This window comes from Micromys minutus (assembly GCF_963924665.1).
Source record: "Micromys minutus genome assembly, chromosome: 1".
Classification (NCBI taxonomy): domain Eukaryota; kingdom Metazoa; phylum Chordata; class Mammalia; order Rodentia; family Muridae; genus Micromys; species Micromys minutus.
Genome location: NC_137969.1, coordinates 65,041,928 through 65,057,827, shown reverse-complemented (window position 1 = coordinate 65,057,827; position 15,900 = coordinate 65,041,928). Strand labels below are relative to the sequence as shown.

The window sequence follows — 15,900 nt, the reverse complement described above, 5'->3', positions numbered from 1 at the left end:
TTTTATCTTCATTCCCAATTATGCCAATTCCATTGTTGAACAGAAAAAAAAACAAATAGCCTTCCCGTTTTTGTCAGAGATTACCCCTCCACTATCACCCTGCAGTCTACAGAGAGGATGGAGTGTATTATGAGCAGTACAGAATCTTAATGCAATTCATGAGGACCCCTTAGTCCTTCCATGAATCTGGTTGCTAACATTGCTATTTCATTGTGACAATGACTCCCGACTGTTATTCTCTGTGAGAAATGGGGGAGTAAATGCTTAATAAAAGACACCAGGTACAAAGCAACATTTTACTTTTGTTGTGATAAAAAAAAAAGTCACATTTTACAGATAAAATGTAGAACCCTGAAATACTGACACATTCTCTTATCGTGCACAATGCTGAGGTTCTCTTACGATTCACTTTAAAACTGCAATTAAAAATGTACAAAAAAGAAAAGAAAAAAAAAATCAACCCACAAAGCTTCTAAAAAAGGAACCCGCAGGCACTTCCTCTTGTGGAATGTTTAAAAAGTTAGCCTACTAAAGAAAACAGTCGACTTCTTGTGAAGGTTTTGGAGAAATATGTATCAGTTCGTTTTATTTGGGTATTCAATAATATCCTTGGTGATAATGCTGACTCCATGGCTTCTGACCCCAGAATTGCTGTAAGAGAAAATTTTGTTTTTAAAGAAAAAAACATCAATAAGCCACTCAAATTGTTTTTAGGAAATGACAATGATCTAATTCAGAGTAATTGCTGGAAACAAATTTATCACTTAATTTCTACATCAGATCAGAGACTTAATTTTAATTTACCAATTACCCATATTATTTACCAATACACATTACAAAAGGAAACACAAGACTTGGGTTAGTTTATGTAATTAAAACTATTGAAAATGACCATGTAGTAAACCAACCATATTAAACATTACTTTATCTAAAAACTGTTAACCTCCAGGCTACCCACGGTTACAGTAACAACAATAACAATTTATAGACACCTTGTCCTATTAATGTAAAACTCTTATATCCCTAGGTAAGAACTTCCATCTGAATCTTGTAAACATAAAAACACTACAATGTATATAATCATTTAAGAAACTACTTACACCCTGCTGCCACTGGTTGTAGCCCTGAGATTGATTTTTGTAGCCACGATTATTTCCTCGTCCTCTGAAGTTCTATGAAAGTTTAAAAACAAAACATCTGTAAGTAAAGCGCTGGTTGACTTTTTTTGGGAAGGGGCATACACAAACCCTCACACCTGAGCTCATTTGTTAGTGACCTGAAAAGCAAAGCCCAATACACTAAGCTGTTTCACAGCTATGTCATCACCCCCCAGGTAGACTCCCAATATCCATTCATCCACATTTCAGGGCAAATTAAGTCAATACCTGGTTATAGTTCCCTCTGTTAGGCATTCCACCTCGGTTGTAATTCCCTCTGTTTGAGTAACCACCTCGGCCAGGAAAAACAGGGCCACGCGGGTATGGATAGCCAATTCCACCACTTCCACCACCACCACCTCTCTGTGGCATATTGCCTCTTCTGTTATATCCACCACGATTCCCAGGAGCTAAATGCAAGAAGGGTTAATAGCAGTCACATGCCAAGATAGTCATATCTTATCATTAATGAAAAGCAATACCCAGTTTTAAGCATATACTTCCCTCATTGTGTATTAATTAAAATGGCATATTTAACTTAAAAAAAAAATAAACTTGCCTCCTCCTCTAAAATTGCCACCCCGCATATTGAATCCTCCACGTCCTCTATGGCCACCACCTCTGTTGAACTGGTTCTTGCCACTCTTATTTTTATTGCTTTTCTTTGAGCCAGTGTTTTGCTTCTTTTCAGGTGGCAGTGCCTTTTTGCTTTCCTCTTTGTATTGCTCCAAAAGCTTCTGGGCTTCCTCCTTCTGAAGTTCAACATAGGTTATTTCATCAAAGCATTCTGCAACTTCTGGAAGGGTGAAGTTTCCTACAGAGAATAAAATCAAACTTATAAACCATTATAAACATGTAAATCTTACAAACTTTAACTCTGAGTATGTTTAATTCTGTTAAATTATCACAGTACCTAGTCACAGCTTCGTCACATTCTTTATAGAGTAACTATATACATTTTAATTTACCTGATTAATAAAATCCCTAAAAGTGCTAAGACATTTTGTAGGTATAAATCACCAAACCAGACTTAAGACAGTGAAAATAAAATGAATTTCATGCCTTTCATTTTGAGGACAGCATGTTCTGGTAAGTCTTTTCCCTCTACTTCTGCTTTCTTCTGTGTTCTCTGCTTATAGTCTTCATCTTTTGGGCAAACTACAACAGCTTTTCGTTGGAAGCCTGCAAACAGGCACATTTTTCTCCTCTGGGCAGCAGCAGACACATTTGTCTTGAAAAGAAAATGTTAAAGATATATTAATCTTACACCTTATCAATTATCAGTTAATTCCTCTTTAACTGCTCAACTACTGCTCACCTGATCCAGAATAAAATTTCGCTTCTTGCGAGCAGCAATCTCGATAAACTTGCCAAGACACTGTGGGGCTCTCTGCAACAGTGTGTTCAGTTTTCCAGTATCTGCCATTTGCTTCTTAAAACCTGCCACCTAACAAAACATCATATAAGGCTTAGAATTACAGAAACCAGGTATCATTTTATAAATATTCAATTGCATCCTTCCAATAGTTACAAAAAAAAAAAAAGCTTTCATAACACTGCTCTTTAAATTTCTGTCAAGGACTTAGGGAAAGCAGTCACTGGAAGATATATAAACTTAAGTACTCCCACTTTCTTCTAGCCAAAATAATTTCCTAAGGTATTAATGAAGACACAGGCCAAGCCAATGGTAACCTAGGATACTTTCTGACCCCAATTACTTGTCACAGTGCTGAAGATTAAAGCCAGAGTATAGTGTTGTGCTAGGCAAGTACCCTCCCTTTGATCTTCCCCCACCCCTTTCTTAACACTTCAATCTCAATAGTTAGTTACCATCATTTTGTCCATAATGGTATTTGTTCCAAGAATGTTGTATTTCCCAGGGTTTTCAGCTGCATGTTTAGTAACCCAGGTAGTTTTTCCAGCTCCTGGCAAGCCAATCATCATTACAACCTACAGTGAGAAAAAAGGAAATGCTATTATCACTACTTCATCTCTCAGCAGTAAGTACTAACAACTCTATAATCTACTCATCCTTTACCCTTCCTCAATGTCATCATCTGCACCATCACAGTCAACAACTTACTTCACAATCCTTCTTCTCTTCAGGTCCTTTTGGTCCTCTGACTCGGTCCTCTAAGGGGACGTTTTGGATAAAAGTACAGTCTTCAGGTATTGGAAAGTATGGCTTTTCCTTTTGACCAAAATTAAACTCAACTGCGCAGTTATGGCAGAGAACATGTGGGAATAGTGGCCGGTCAGCAAGAACTTCCTTACTAATCTTAAAGGCAACACCAAGATCTTGTCCATTCTTCGCATAAGAAAGTTCAACTTCATCAGTTTCAAAGTTCTGTTGAATGGAATTTTTTAAAATCAGTTTTTAAACTATTTACCTGTTAAGGTCTCTCTCAACTCAAGACACACTTGCTAACACATTAAGCTAACTGCTAAGAACTAATGATTATAAACAACAAAGTCTAAAGAATCAGGCCTTAGATTCTTAGGGCTGATCATTTTTTCTTTTATTTTCCCAATTTCAACTGCTTTTTTTGGGTGTGGCCAGGACTCCACTATCAGGTATCTTTCTGTGACTAAAGCTGGATGAAGCGTGAAGCTTTAGCTAGACTGGCTGCTGCTTCCTCCCTCCCAGAGATCCTAAGACTTTACATTAGTGAAAGCATCCAAACTCAGGTCCTCACACACTCACAGCAAACTCAACCACTGAGCTTTTCTCAAACATCTCCTTTAACTCAGAACTAGTTGCATATAGTTACCCACACTGGTTAAGAATCTTTTATATACATAGCTAATTACATTTACAGGTCAACTCACAGCAAAGCATGTAATCACATCATTTTCATCAAACTTCTCCCCATAATCTTCTGTCTCGCAGTTGCAGGTTTTTATTCCTTTCAGAGAATACCCGTAAGAAAATTCTTCTTCACCTTTAAAAAAAATTGTAAAAATGGGTATCTACACAGTCCAAAGACCCATATAACCTCTATTGAAAATCTATGCTAACAGAATCAGTGAGCATGCATACACCCAACAGTCTAGCATGCCTCCATAACAAATGCCTAAGTGACAAAGTCAGGTAGGATATATACATTAAACTGACAATCTATGTCAAAAGCAGTGTATTTCAACTGTCTATAAACCTACAAAAGGAAAAAAAAAAGGCCTACACTTGCCTGCACATAACTTTAAAATAGCAATACTGAATGTATAATAAAAGTCAGGTCTAGGCTTACAATACACTCTATGTCTCATGTAATACTGTAACCAGATCCTAAATGAATGATATATTCAAATGTAAACTTTACCAAGCAACATTCCACTTGTGGTTAGTGACCAGCCAATCCGAACTTCATGTATATCAATATCTTTTGTATATAAATGTCTTACTGGAATCTTCTCCGTTACCTAAAAACCAAATAACTGCCATGATTTAGGTGTAAAACACAAAAGACAATCTATAGCTTTGAACTACAGCTTCATTTAGACTAACTTAGGCTAGCTCTGTATACTGTTTATAAAAAAAAATTTAACATTTGCTAAGTATTCCCTTTTATTTCAGAGAAAAGAATTACTTGACCTGAATACAAATAGGTTTCCAAAAGTCACAAAATTCATTTACCTTCATCTCAAAACAGACTTTGCCTTTTGACACACCATAAGAAGCTCTTCCTCCGGCCCAAAGAAAAGCAAAACTCTCCATAGTAAGGGAAGAAGCACTGAGACGGTCTCTTGATATTTTAAAATGCAGATCACAATTATCTGAAATTATATCAAAGTATTCTTTTGATATTCAAATTATTTCAGCTCTGTAAACAGAATTTAGCCTTTTCTCTATCTAGTTTATTACTGCATCATTTTTAAAACCATGCTCTCCTTCCTACTCTCATTTTAAGCCCCACTCCCACCAAGGCAGTCCTCATTGACTATGTACTAAAAAGCCAACTTCCAATTAAAGCCAAAATTTGAAGTGCTTAAAGTTAAATGATTTAGACAATGCAACATTAATACATACCTGCTCTGCTCTTTACCTTGTTTTAGAGGCAAGCAGTAGAGGACAGCAGGAAATCAAATGAAGCATGCCAGAACCAGGTAGAATTACCAGTGACAATTAAAAACTGAAGGGAAGCCACCAAATATCTCAAAGAGCTGCCGATTCTGTGCTTTCTAAACTAACATCAGGATTCCAGAACCTTAGCTCTGAACACTGGTCACTTGAACCCACAAACCTGGCAGTCTAAGTGTTAATGTGTAGCCTTTTAAGATTTTTTTTAACCTAATCTGGAAAGGTGTCACAACTAGGAATTAGTTATTGTCTGGATTATACAAATCCAATCTTTACCCTAGCTATCTTTGAGTGACTAGAGCTCATTAACTGGCAGCTTCTCAGAATTCTCACTTAGCAACTAAAATTAAATTAGAAAGCAGTTGATTTTCATTGAGGTCATCTGCAGATAATCTCCTTAAGCTCTGTTCATAAAAATCCTGACTGCTGTTATGAATTAAGATGTTTTAAAACAAAAAAATATTAGCTGACTGGATCCAAAACTCCATCAAGTAGCAATGTTACAGTTCTCTTGAATCATACCTATAACTACCTTGTGAATTCCAACGTATTTTACATTGCAGTAAAGAACAAAACTTCCAAATCAGTTGTTTATTCCTTTCTTTCAAGACTTAATTGACTATGAATGGTATGTAGTTAGAAACCAGCCAAGTTTTACATTTAATTAACTCTCAGGGCTCTGAAAACAACTTGTACAGGGAAACGTCAAGAATCCCAGCTTTGAACCCCTCCACCAAGTGAAACCCTGAAACTATTTAAGCACTTATTTGTACTTTTGTTCTGCTTACTAACTGCCCTCTTTAAAGGATAAAAATACAAATCTGACAGCTAAGGCCCATTACATGGCTTGCAATACTTCCTCATACTCAATTGCAACCCAACTGGGTAAAGTAGCATATTTACAGCGCTGCCATTGATTGATACCATTCGCTGCTGAAGAAAGCTAGTGGCTCAGATAGCCCACTGCTGCTGCCCCAGGTCTTTGGAAGAAATCAACTTATGTTAAAGCAGCAGCTACTGAACTGGAATTGAGAACAAAAGAGCAGTTATTGAAAGGTAATATTACAATCCTTAGAATAGGGAATACACTTGTGTGCTAATGGGAAAATCATTAGTAAGTATTCAACTAGCCCAAATAGCTCACTTAATATAGTTCCACAAGAGAAATGATTAAATCTTATTATAATCTAAGGATGTGTTACAGGCAGGTTTTTTAAAAACAAGTTTCTGGTAGCTGAACAAAAATTATCTAGTTTTACAACCCTAAGTACTGAGAAGCTCCTGCTCATAAAAAATTACCAGTCACTACAGCTTGGTAAACCATCATCATATAACTGAAGTCGTATTAATCGTAAACTACTGGAGGCCTGAACACAAGCTACTACCACCTTCCTGCTTTAAAACAAGTTAGCTGGTTTTCTCCACTTTAAGATCAACACACTTTTCCTAACACTTAAAACCAAAATAACACTACACTTAGAAACGAGTAAAGAGCGGGAAAGTCCGCTTCACTTACAAGTATCAAGACAAACCACTGTGTCATCGAAGTGTTCGTCTTCTTCTTCAACAGGTGGCTGAGGAGACTTGGCTCTGAAAGACAGAATTGTCTCCTGATAAAGCTTTTTCCACCGTGTATAAAGAATGAGCGACAAGTGAAAACTAGGTTAGGATCCTCTACCTGCTGTACTTGTTTTCTTCAATATACTCAAAATATCCTCGGCCATGATCTTCTCGCGGTCTTTTAACACCTCTCTTTTTATCTCCGCCTTTCTGTTCTGTTTTGCCGTCTCCTAGAACGACACAGAACACGGCCTTAAAGTACCAGGCTGAAAACTAATGGAAGAAAGCACCTTTTTCCTGTTTCGCGCTTTAAGAGCTGTTACTGATTTTTTTTTCAGACTGGTTCTGGAACCTTTTAATCCAAATGAGAATTTAAAAAAAAAAAAAAAAGGGGGGGGGGGAAGCAGTCTGAAATTGGACTGGAGACAGTGACGCAGTCTAAAGACGTTAAGAATTTTGCCAGCCTACCGCAACCTTCCAGAAAACATTTTTAAAGAAGTAAAAAAAGCGCGACACCGCCCGGGCCCACGTGCGCCCTGCCGCGCTCCAGCGATGGGGGAGGGGTAGCGTGGGCCACATCCCCTCCCCCACCCGAGCCCGCGTGCCCCGCCGCCGCATTGTACAGAGCTTCCGCCCCGCTCCCCGCGCCTCCCGCCGGAAGTGACGTCACACCGAGCCCCTGTGCTCCTTGCACAATACCGTGGCGCTGAGCCGCCAAAGCCCGCCCGCTCCGGGACCTTCGGCCCCCCCCCCACGTGCCCGGACCGCGCGCACGCAGTGCCCCAGCGGCCCGCGCTCCTGCCCGCCTCAGCTCCCCCCCCCCCACCGCGGCAGCTGCAGCTCTCCCCCCCTCCGGCGCCCAACATACATAATGGAGGCGCCGCCGACATGACGAGTAGAGCCTCTCCGCGGCCCCGGGCTTCCCCGCCCCCACCTCCCGCGGCGTTCGCCCCCTAGGGGCCCCGGCCAGCCGGGGTTACGGTCCCCACAGCCACGCGCACCCACAACGCAACACTCACCCGCCACCTTCCGCCTTCTTACCTCCCGCCTGCTGTTGGCCCTGCCTCGCCCCAGGCGGCGCCACCGTCACCGCGAAGAGCGAGGTGGGGCCGCTGGTTTTCCCCGCGGCCTCCTTGCCAGCCCCGCGTTGTTGGGAAGGCTGCTGCGCCGCCGCCGGCGGTTGGGACTGCTGCTCCCCGTGGCCGTTCTCGTCGCCCGCGCCCTCCTCTTCGTCGCCGAGTTCGTCCTCGCCCTCCTGGAAGCCCTGGTCGTCGCCGTTCTCGTCTTCCGACGCCGCCTCCTCCTCCTCCATCGCGCCCGCGTCAGCCGCCCCCGCCGCCCCGTTCTCCTCGCCCAGCTCCATCTGGTCGCCGTCCAGAGCGGCAATGCCCTCCTCCTCCTCGTCGTCTTCGGCGCCGGCCGCGGCCTCTTGCTCTAGGCCTGCTCCCGAGCGCCCGGCCGCATCGCCACCCAGGTCGAGGCTGCCGTTCCCGGGCTCCATGGCGGGGCGGCCTCCTGCTTCGTTGTCCAGCGCGGCCTGGAGTCGATCCATGAGATCGGCCTTGAGGCCCTTGTCGGAGAGGCGCCGCTTCTTGAGCTCCTCCTTCAGCTCCGACACCTTTAGCTTCTTGACATTAACAGGCGAAGAACTCATGGTGAGGCCCCCGGTTCACCGCTGACTGCTGGCTCCCTCGGCCTGTGGCGGCGGCTGCTGGTCGGCCCGGGCGGCGGATGCGGCTGGAGATAGCTGAGTGCTGCTGCAGAACGGACCCGCCTGGTGTCGAACGGCGCCAATTCCTTTCACCGAGTTCGCGAGGCAAGACGCGGAGACTCGCCTGGCGCGAGCGAGCACGCAACGTCCTCTCGCAGGGGCGGTGCCGCGCACGTAATATAGGCGCCCCGCCCCTTACCGAGGCGAAGCCGGCTAGGGCGGCTGCGCGCGCAGGCCCCGCCCCGCCCCCACGGCGCGACCTCCGCGCTGGGCCCTGCCGCGCAAATGGAGGCTTTGAAAGCCACCTTTCGGTTAAACGGATCCGCCGCAGTGGCCGCCGGCCTTTCCGGCTCTCGGGTTGTCGCGCTTCACCGGCGCTCTGCCTTCTGTATCCCGGAGGAGACTCTTCTCCACCCGCTTTCAGTCCTCGCCTGGCATTTTCCACTCCAGAGCAGCCTCCTTTCTTCCATCTTAATTTAGTTTTTTGGGGTGTTTTTTGGGGCGGGGGGGGCGGTCTGTCCCTCCGGCCCTAGGTTTAAAACTCCCTTCCAAGTTTCCACTACTGCTCTGTAGAACACACACAGGCAATTGTTATGCAAAGGTTTTTGTTTTTCCTCTTAGTTGCGATTTAAATTTTTCAAGTTCTGCCCTGACAGTCGGACTTAATTTTAAGTTCTACAAGGGCGAGGCCAGAGCCTTTCTTTTGTCTCTTTCCCAAGCAGTGGTGCAAGATCTGGGAAAGAGGCTTGTTGTACTGCCCGGAGCTGCACAGCTTATAGAGCGGGCCTTGTGCACAACTGACCCTAGAGTAAGCCTTAGATTTGCATGGAAGTTTCCACTCGTACTTTAGTATTATAAAGACAGGTCTCTTGCAGGACTATTCTGTCCCCTGCACACTGACCCTCTAGTGTCTGATCCTCCTCCAGTTTGGAGACCCTTTCCTTAATTACCGATGAGGACAACACCCAGCTAGATTATGCACTTTGATCCTCTCCCTGTTTTTTCAGACACTAAACATGTTTGTATACATGCTGACTTGTCTACAAACTGATAATAACAAAAGACTGGGATTTAGTTTAAAAAACATCTGTAGACCTTATCACTTAGCAAGTGAGGCAGAATATTAGGAGATAAAAGGGGCTACTTAGTAAATTCCAGCTACCTTGGGTTACAAACCAGACCCTATCTCAAAAAATAAAAATAAATCAATTGTCTTTTTCTGTTATTAACAATGTTATGTTCTTGAAATTTCTATAGAGAATTTTATTTCTACACGGGTTGGGGGGGGCTTCCTGTGTAGACTGTACCCAAGCTAGGCTTGGTTGTACATGTGTATAATTCCAGTACTTGGGAGATACAGCCAAGATGTTCAGTAAATCAGTGTCAGCCAGGCAAGTGGTAGTTGCACACAAGTTTGACTCCAGCACTCAGGCAGGAAGCAGAGGCAGGCCTCTGAGTCCAAATCCAACCTGGTCTACAGAGCTAGTTCCAGGACAGCTAGGGCTACACTAAAAAAAGAAAAAACTGTCTTGAAAACAACTTAAAAAAAAAAAAAAAACAGTAAGTCAGTAAAGTAAAATTCAGTGTCACCCAGTACAGAGGGAGTTCAAAGCCAGTGTGAGATACCTGAGACCCTGTATGTTCTATACCTACTGTTGCTCTGGAAGTAAAGCTGTGGACTCTGTATTCTGCCTGTTCATCTGAAGCTTAGAGGTACAGAAATGAAACCTATTTGTCCAATATAATTTAACCAATTAATAAAATAATTTGTTATTTATTTGCTTTTTTAAGGGTCTCTAGCCAAAGCTGGCTTGAGGTCCCCCTGTCTATGCCTCCTCTGTACTGGAATTAAAAGCATGCTCCACTGGTCCCTGCTGCAACCATTTTTACAAAGCATTTATTCTGGGGGCTGGTGAGATGGCTCAGCAGTTAAGAACACTAGCAGTTCTTCCAGAGGTTCTGAGTTCAATTCTCATCCCCACATGGTGGCTCACAACCATCTGTAATGTGATCTGATATTCTCTCTTCTGGCATGCAAATGTACATGTAGACAGAGCACTCATACATCCAGAAAAAATTAAAAAGCATTTTATCTTAAAAACTATGGAATCAAGAGTAAACATGAAATATTAATATCTATGAAATGATTTGAGTTGGAATCAATGAAATAGTAGTGTTGGTAATTCTCCAGTTAATGAAGGTGGTGGTGGCAGCTACCAAAATTACTCCAAAACTCACTTTATCCGTAGGATATAATGTCCACAAACTAGAATTTAAACTCTTGTTCAAAAATGGAAGATACCTGTAGGGAGATTACAAGTTCATAAACTGGATTATTAGTTTCTTAATCAGGCAGCATCAAATTTTATTATCATGATTCTATATACTGTCAGTACATTTTTAAATATCAGTGACATGTTAACAATCTCCATCAATCTTGGTAAAAATGAAACTGATGCTGGATGTAGTGGTGCCCACCTTTAATCCTAGTACTCAGGAGACAGAGGCAGGCAGATCTTAGTGAGTTTGAAGCCATTCAGGGATAAATAGCTACAAAATTCCACAGAACTGAGGTTCATATAGTTAATACTAGATTTATCATCCTTAGAACATTGTTGGTTGCAGTGATGAATGTAAAATATAATTTTAGATGCACAGTAGAAGGATCCACAGTTTCATATCCAAGAGGTTTGCATATTTGTAGATTTCAGTGGGGCAGCAGATTTCCTCCAGCCTATTCATCCTATGGCCCAAGAGGCTGAGACACTCATGCCCACGCTTATCTCAGTGCTCAGAGAACCATCATCTTCCTTTTAAAAATAGGTGCAATTCCATATTTTATTTTACCAATTAAAAAGTCTAAATGGTTATGCCTTTAATCCCAGAACTTGGAAGACAAAGGCAGGTAGACTTCTGTGAGTTCTAGGTCAGCCTGGTCTACAGAAGGAGTTCCAGGTGACTTAATTACAATAATTAAAAAAATGTTATGTGTATGCATTTACACACATGAATAATATGCACACATATTGAAATAAACATGTGATATATATGACATGAGAGAACAAGCCTAGGGCCCTGTGCCTTCCCACTGAACTACATCCTAGCTCTGTTCATATATGTGTGTGTTTGCTTGCTTTTCACACAGGATCTAATTGAGTAATTGTGGTTGGTCAGGAACTAGTTATGTAGACAAGGTTGGCCTCAAACTCATATCGATTCACCTGCCTCTGGCTTCCAATGGCTGAGTAAAGAATTGGAAAGGTGGGTGCAAAAGAGACAGCTTGGGGGAAATAGCTCAGCAATGCAGAGCAATTGTGTGCTTCCAGAAGACACGGGTTCAATTCTCAGCACCCACATTAAACATCTCACAGCCACTTGTAACTCTAGCTCTAGATGATCTGAAATCCTTTTCTGGCCTCCCTAGGCACTCACATGCATGGCATACGTGCACACATGTGCACATAAATAAAAATCTTTGAAAAGGAATATTCTCTTAAACAGTGATGTAAGACTTTTAGAGAAGCCTTCCAACTAAAAACACTGTCAAAAATGTCTGTCATCTACCAGATTATTGTGGTATAGAAAAGAGATGGCCACCATAAGAAACTAGAGCCGGGGAGGATGCCACACATGCAGAACTCCAGCCCTTGAGAGGTAGACCAAAAGTAGAAGGCACCCTCAGATACATAGTTTTTTTTTTTAATGTAACCAACTTTAAAAAAAATTTTTTTTTATCATGTATAAGTACACTGTAGCTGTCTTCAGACACACCAGAAGAGGACATCAAATCTCATCACAGATGGTTGTGAGCCACCATGTGGTTGCTATGATTTGAATTTAGGACCTTTGGAAGAATAGTCAGTGCTCTTAACCACTGAGCCATCTCTCCAGCCTACATAGTGAGTTTAAGACTAGTCTGGGCTACAAGAGGTCCTGTCTCCCCACTTCTCAAAGAGAGACTGTAAAGAGTTGGCCAATACAATAGCCAATGCAATAGCCACTAGGCACATGTTTATCTAAGTCTAACTTAATGAAAACAAAATAAAAATCCATTCTTTAGTCACTCTAAGCACTTTTCAATATCCTTTATAGCCAGTTGCCTATATAACATAGAATAGGATATTTCCTTCATAGACTTCCTTGGGACAACAGTTAGACCAAGGATACAGCTATATATAGTCTAGCTGTGACTCAACGCTTGATTTTAGCCAAAAGGCCAAGCAGCAATTAGATATGACTCAATTGACAGGCTACATGGAAAACTGGTCCCAGGAATGGGGATAAAAATGTATCAGATCCATAGACAAATAGGTATATGTGTCTGCAATTTCCAATTTATTTGTATAACAAGTTTGAAAAAGAAACTTAAGGGTTCTTTGGAAAGTCGGTTGGACAGTGTGTTGCTGGGACAGACACGTGAAGGAACGTTTGGTTAAAATGGACACAGGTGTGAAAGGCAGACTCGTGAAGGAACATTCCAGTGAAGCAGACACAGGTGAAAGTGTGTTCTGCTAAAGCAAGCACATGAAAGGACGTGTGGTGAAGGATTCTTTGGTAACAACACACATGTATTGGTGTGCCTTACATTGCATAGTTGAGTGGCATTTTCTCTGAACTTCATAGAAACACACCAAAAAACCTATGGTGGTGTGCCACAGCTTCTCGCCACTGCCTTGGACTTGGGCTGATTGGGAGAGTGATGTCAGCTGAAGCAGACACATATGCTAAAGCAAGGCACGTGGAGGACACGTGATGCTTGGAAGGGATAAATAGAACTTGGGGGACGGGTGGAGGCTGAGCTTGACTTGCTTATAGAGCTAGCTGTGCAGTGTTTGTGGGTCTCAAGCCTTCTCTGGTCTTTACTTCCCTGAGAGAGGCACAGCTAAAAACTTCTCCTGGTGTTCATGTTGGCCCTGGTCCCTCCTGCAGATTCGAGCTGAAGGCTGAGGCCTGGCTGTCTCTGCTCGGAAGTACCACAACAGCTGATTCCTATTTGCTATCCCAACTCTACCAAACTGCACTCCTGGCATCAGCGAAGTGTTTTCGAGTGGATCAAGCTGCCGCTGCTAACCTGTGAACTGAACTGCCGATTGCCAGACAACACAGACGGGAGTTGCTCCAAAGAACCTTTTAAACAGGTCCACTTCCCCTGCATCCTTTCTTTCCCACTACCTCTAGTAGGTGGTGGACTACAAGGGAGGTTAAAGTGTTTAAAACCCACCATTAAAAATAGGCATTTGAGGACTGGAGAGATGGCTCAGCAGTTAAGAGCACTGACTGCTCTTCCAGAGGTCCTGAGTTCAATTCCCAGCAACCACATGGTGGCTCACAACCATCTGTGATGGGATCTGATGCTCTCTTCAGGTGTGTCTGAGACAGCTACAGTGTATTCACGTAAAATAAATAAATCTTTAAAAAAAATTTAAAAAAAAACAGGTTTTTGAAAAAATTAAAGTTACACAAGTATTTACTGGATATTTGCTGTATGTTCAATATCATATAGTATGCAACCAAAACAGATGTAACACAGTGCCAGCTTGTATTTTAGAGAGAGAGGCATGCTGTAATTAACATGCAATGAGACCTGAAGACAACCACACAGAGCCAGACTTCTTGACCAGCTACATGGTTCTTAGGGTGTAGGTTTGCACACACGTTTGCCCCACAGGAACATCCACACACTCAAAACCAAACACCAATCAGACCTCACACCCCTCCTCATGAAGCCAATTGTATGATATTCACTAGTAAGCAGTAGTTAGCCAAGATCACATCCTGTATTCACTATTTAATATTCAGAATTCTGCTTGTTAAGTAAGTCCTTCATCAAAAGCTGGGGGAGAGGGGCTAGTGGTGGTGGTCAGTGGCTGAGCATGCTGAATTCACTCACACAAAAAAGCTACGTGGGGTTTAGGGGTAAAATCGAACTCTGTCCTAATTGCTGAGACACTGAGTACACTCTGCCCCTGTGGGAATCCTTCCTTCTCTTAAGCTCCGTCCAATCACACCTATAACACTCTATATAAATGACTTGTAAGTGCTTTGTCCAAGTTGATTAATTTGTAATTATTACCTGGTATAATTGAGTACCTGCTGTGTACCAGCCACTGTGCCAGGCATTTTGCGCTAAACAGCCCTGATTTTTCATGACAGTCTTGCAAGATGGGAAATATTAACCTCAATTTACCAAAAAAAAAAAAAAAAAACTTCAGAAAACAGAATCAGTGTGTTTTAAATACTGGCCTAAGGTTAATACGTGATGAAGCTGAGCTGTGAAATCAGGTGTTCAAGTTCCATTTCCTGTATCAAAAAGTTCAACCCGAGAGCTGGGGATGAAGCTCTGTTGGTAGAGTGCTTTGCCTCGGTGCTTGAAACCTTACATTTCAGCAGCAGCACCCAAGTTAACCAGGCAGAGCGGCAGACACCTGTAATCCCGGGGACTTGGGAGGTAGAGACGAGAAGGAGCAGAAAAAATTCAGGGTCATTTTTGGCTACATAGGGAGTTTGAAGGCAGTGGGATCATGAGATTCTGTCTCAAAAAAGAGGAGAGGGGGTACCTGGAGAGATGGCTCAGGGGTTAAGAGCACTAACCAGAGGTCCTGATTTCAATTCCCAGCAACCACATAGTGGCTCACACCATCAATAATGGATCTGATGTCTTCTTATGGTGTGTCTGAAGACAGCTACAGTGTACTCATATAAATAAAAGAAATTAATTTTTAAAAAAACTAGAAGTATTGTTCTTTAGGAGAGCAACTGAAAGGGAGAAGGGAAAGACCTACCCTAAATGTAGTCTTGTGGCCAGGGTGAAGGTGAAGAGGAAGTCAAGTGTGAGTTCCGCTCCTCCTGAACCCATGCTGTTCTGAGTGTCCACAGCTTCTCCAGCCTCTCAGCTGGACTCACAAAAGATTTGGTGTTTTCAGAACCAAACTAGCTTACATTATCGGAACTCCTGCTTTAGGGTTCCAGCTTCAAAAAAAAAAGAATTATTACATTTTATTTATGTTGTGTGCAAATATGTATATATGGGGGGTAGCTCATATGTACCACAGCATATGTGTGTGCATGTGTGGGGGGCTCATGTGTACTATAGCATATGTGTGTGCATGTTTGGGTTTGTGTGTGCCACAGCATATGTGTGGGCTCATATGTACCACAGCACGTGGTGGGGGGGCTCATGTGTACCACAACATGTGTGTGAATGTGTACCACAGCATATGTATAGAGGGGCAGAGGACATTTTGAGAGAGTTGCCTTTTTCCTTCCGTGATTTGGGATTGGGGGATCAAACTCAGGTTGTCAAGCTCAGTGGCAAGTGCCTTTATTAGCTAAGCCATCTTGCCGGTTCTGGTTCCAGCTCCTTGGACTGAGATGTCCCCAGCATCATACAGACA

General features: G+C 42.6%; 1 protein-coding gene across 1 annotated transcript; it reads right to left on the bottom strand.

Moving 5' to 3' along the window:
• Positions 1 to 282: 282 nt before the first annotated feature.
• Positions 283 to 9,691, bottom strand: HNRNPU (heterogeneous nuclear ribonucleoprotein U). The gene is made up of 14 exons (XM_080928048.1): positions 7,837 to 9,691; positions 6,914 to 7,025; positions 6,752 to 6,825; positions 4,792 to 4,931; positions 4,478 to 4,577; positions 3,987 to 4,099; positions 3,241 to 3,504; positions 2,988 to 3,107; positions 2,476 to 2,604; positions 2,220 to 2,388; positions 1,717 to 1,971; positions 1,386 to 1,567; positions 1,101 to 1,172; positions 283 to 651 (listed from the first exon to the last, which is right to left on the bottom strand). Exons 1-14 carry the CDS (start codon positions 8,447 to 8,449, stop codon positions 598 to 600), a joined length of 2,397 nt encoding a protein of 798 aa, XP_080784174.1. The 5' UTR covers positions 8,450 to 9,691; the 3' UTR covers positions 283 to 597.
• Between the last annotated feature and the right edge of the window lie 6,209 nt (positions 9,692 to 15,900).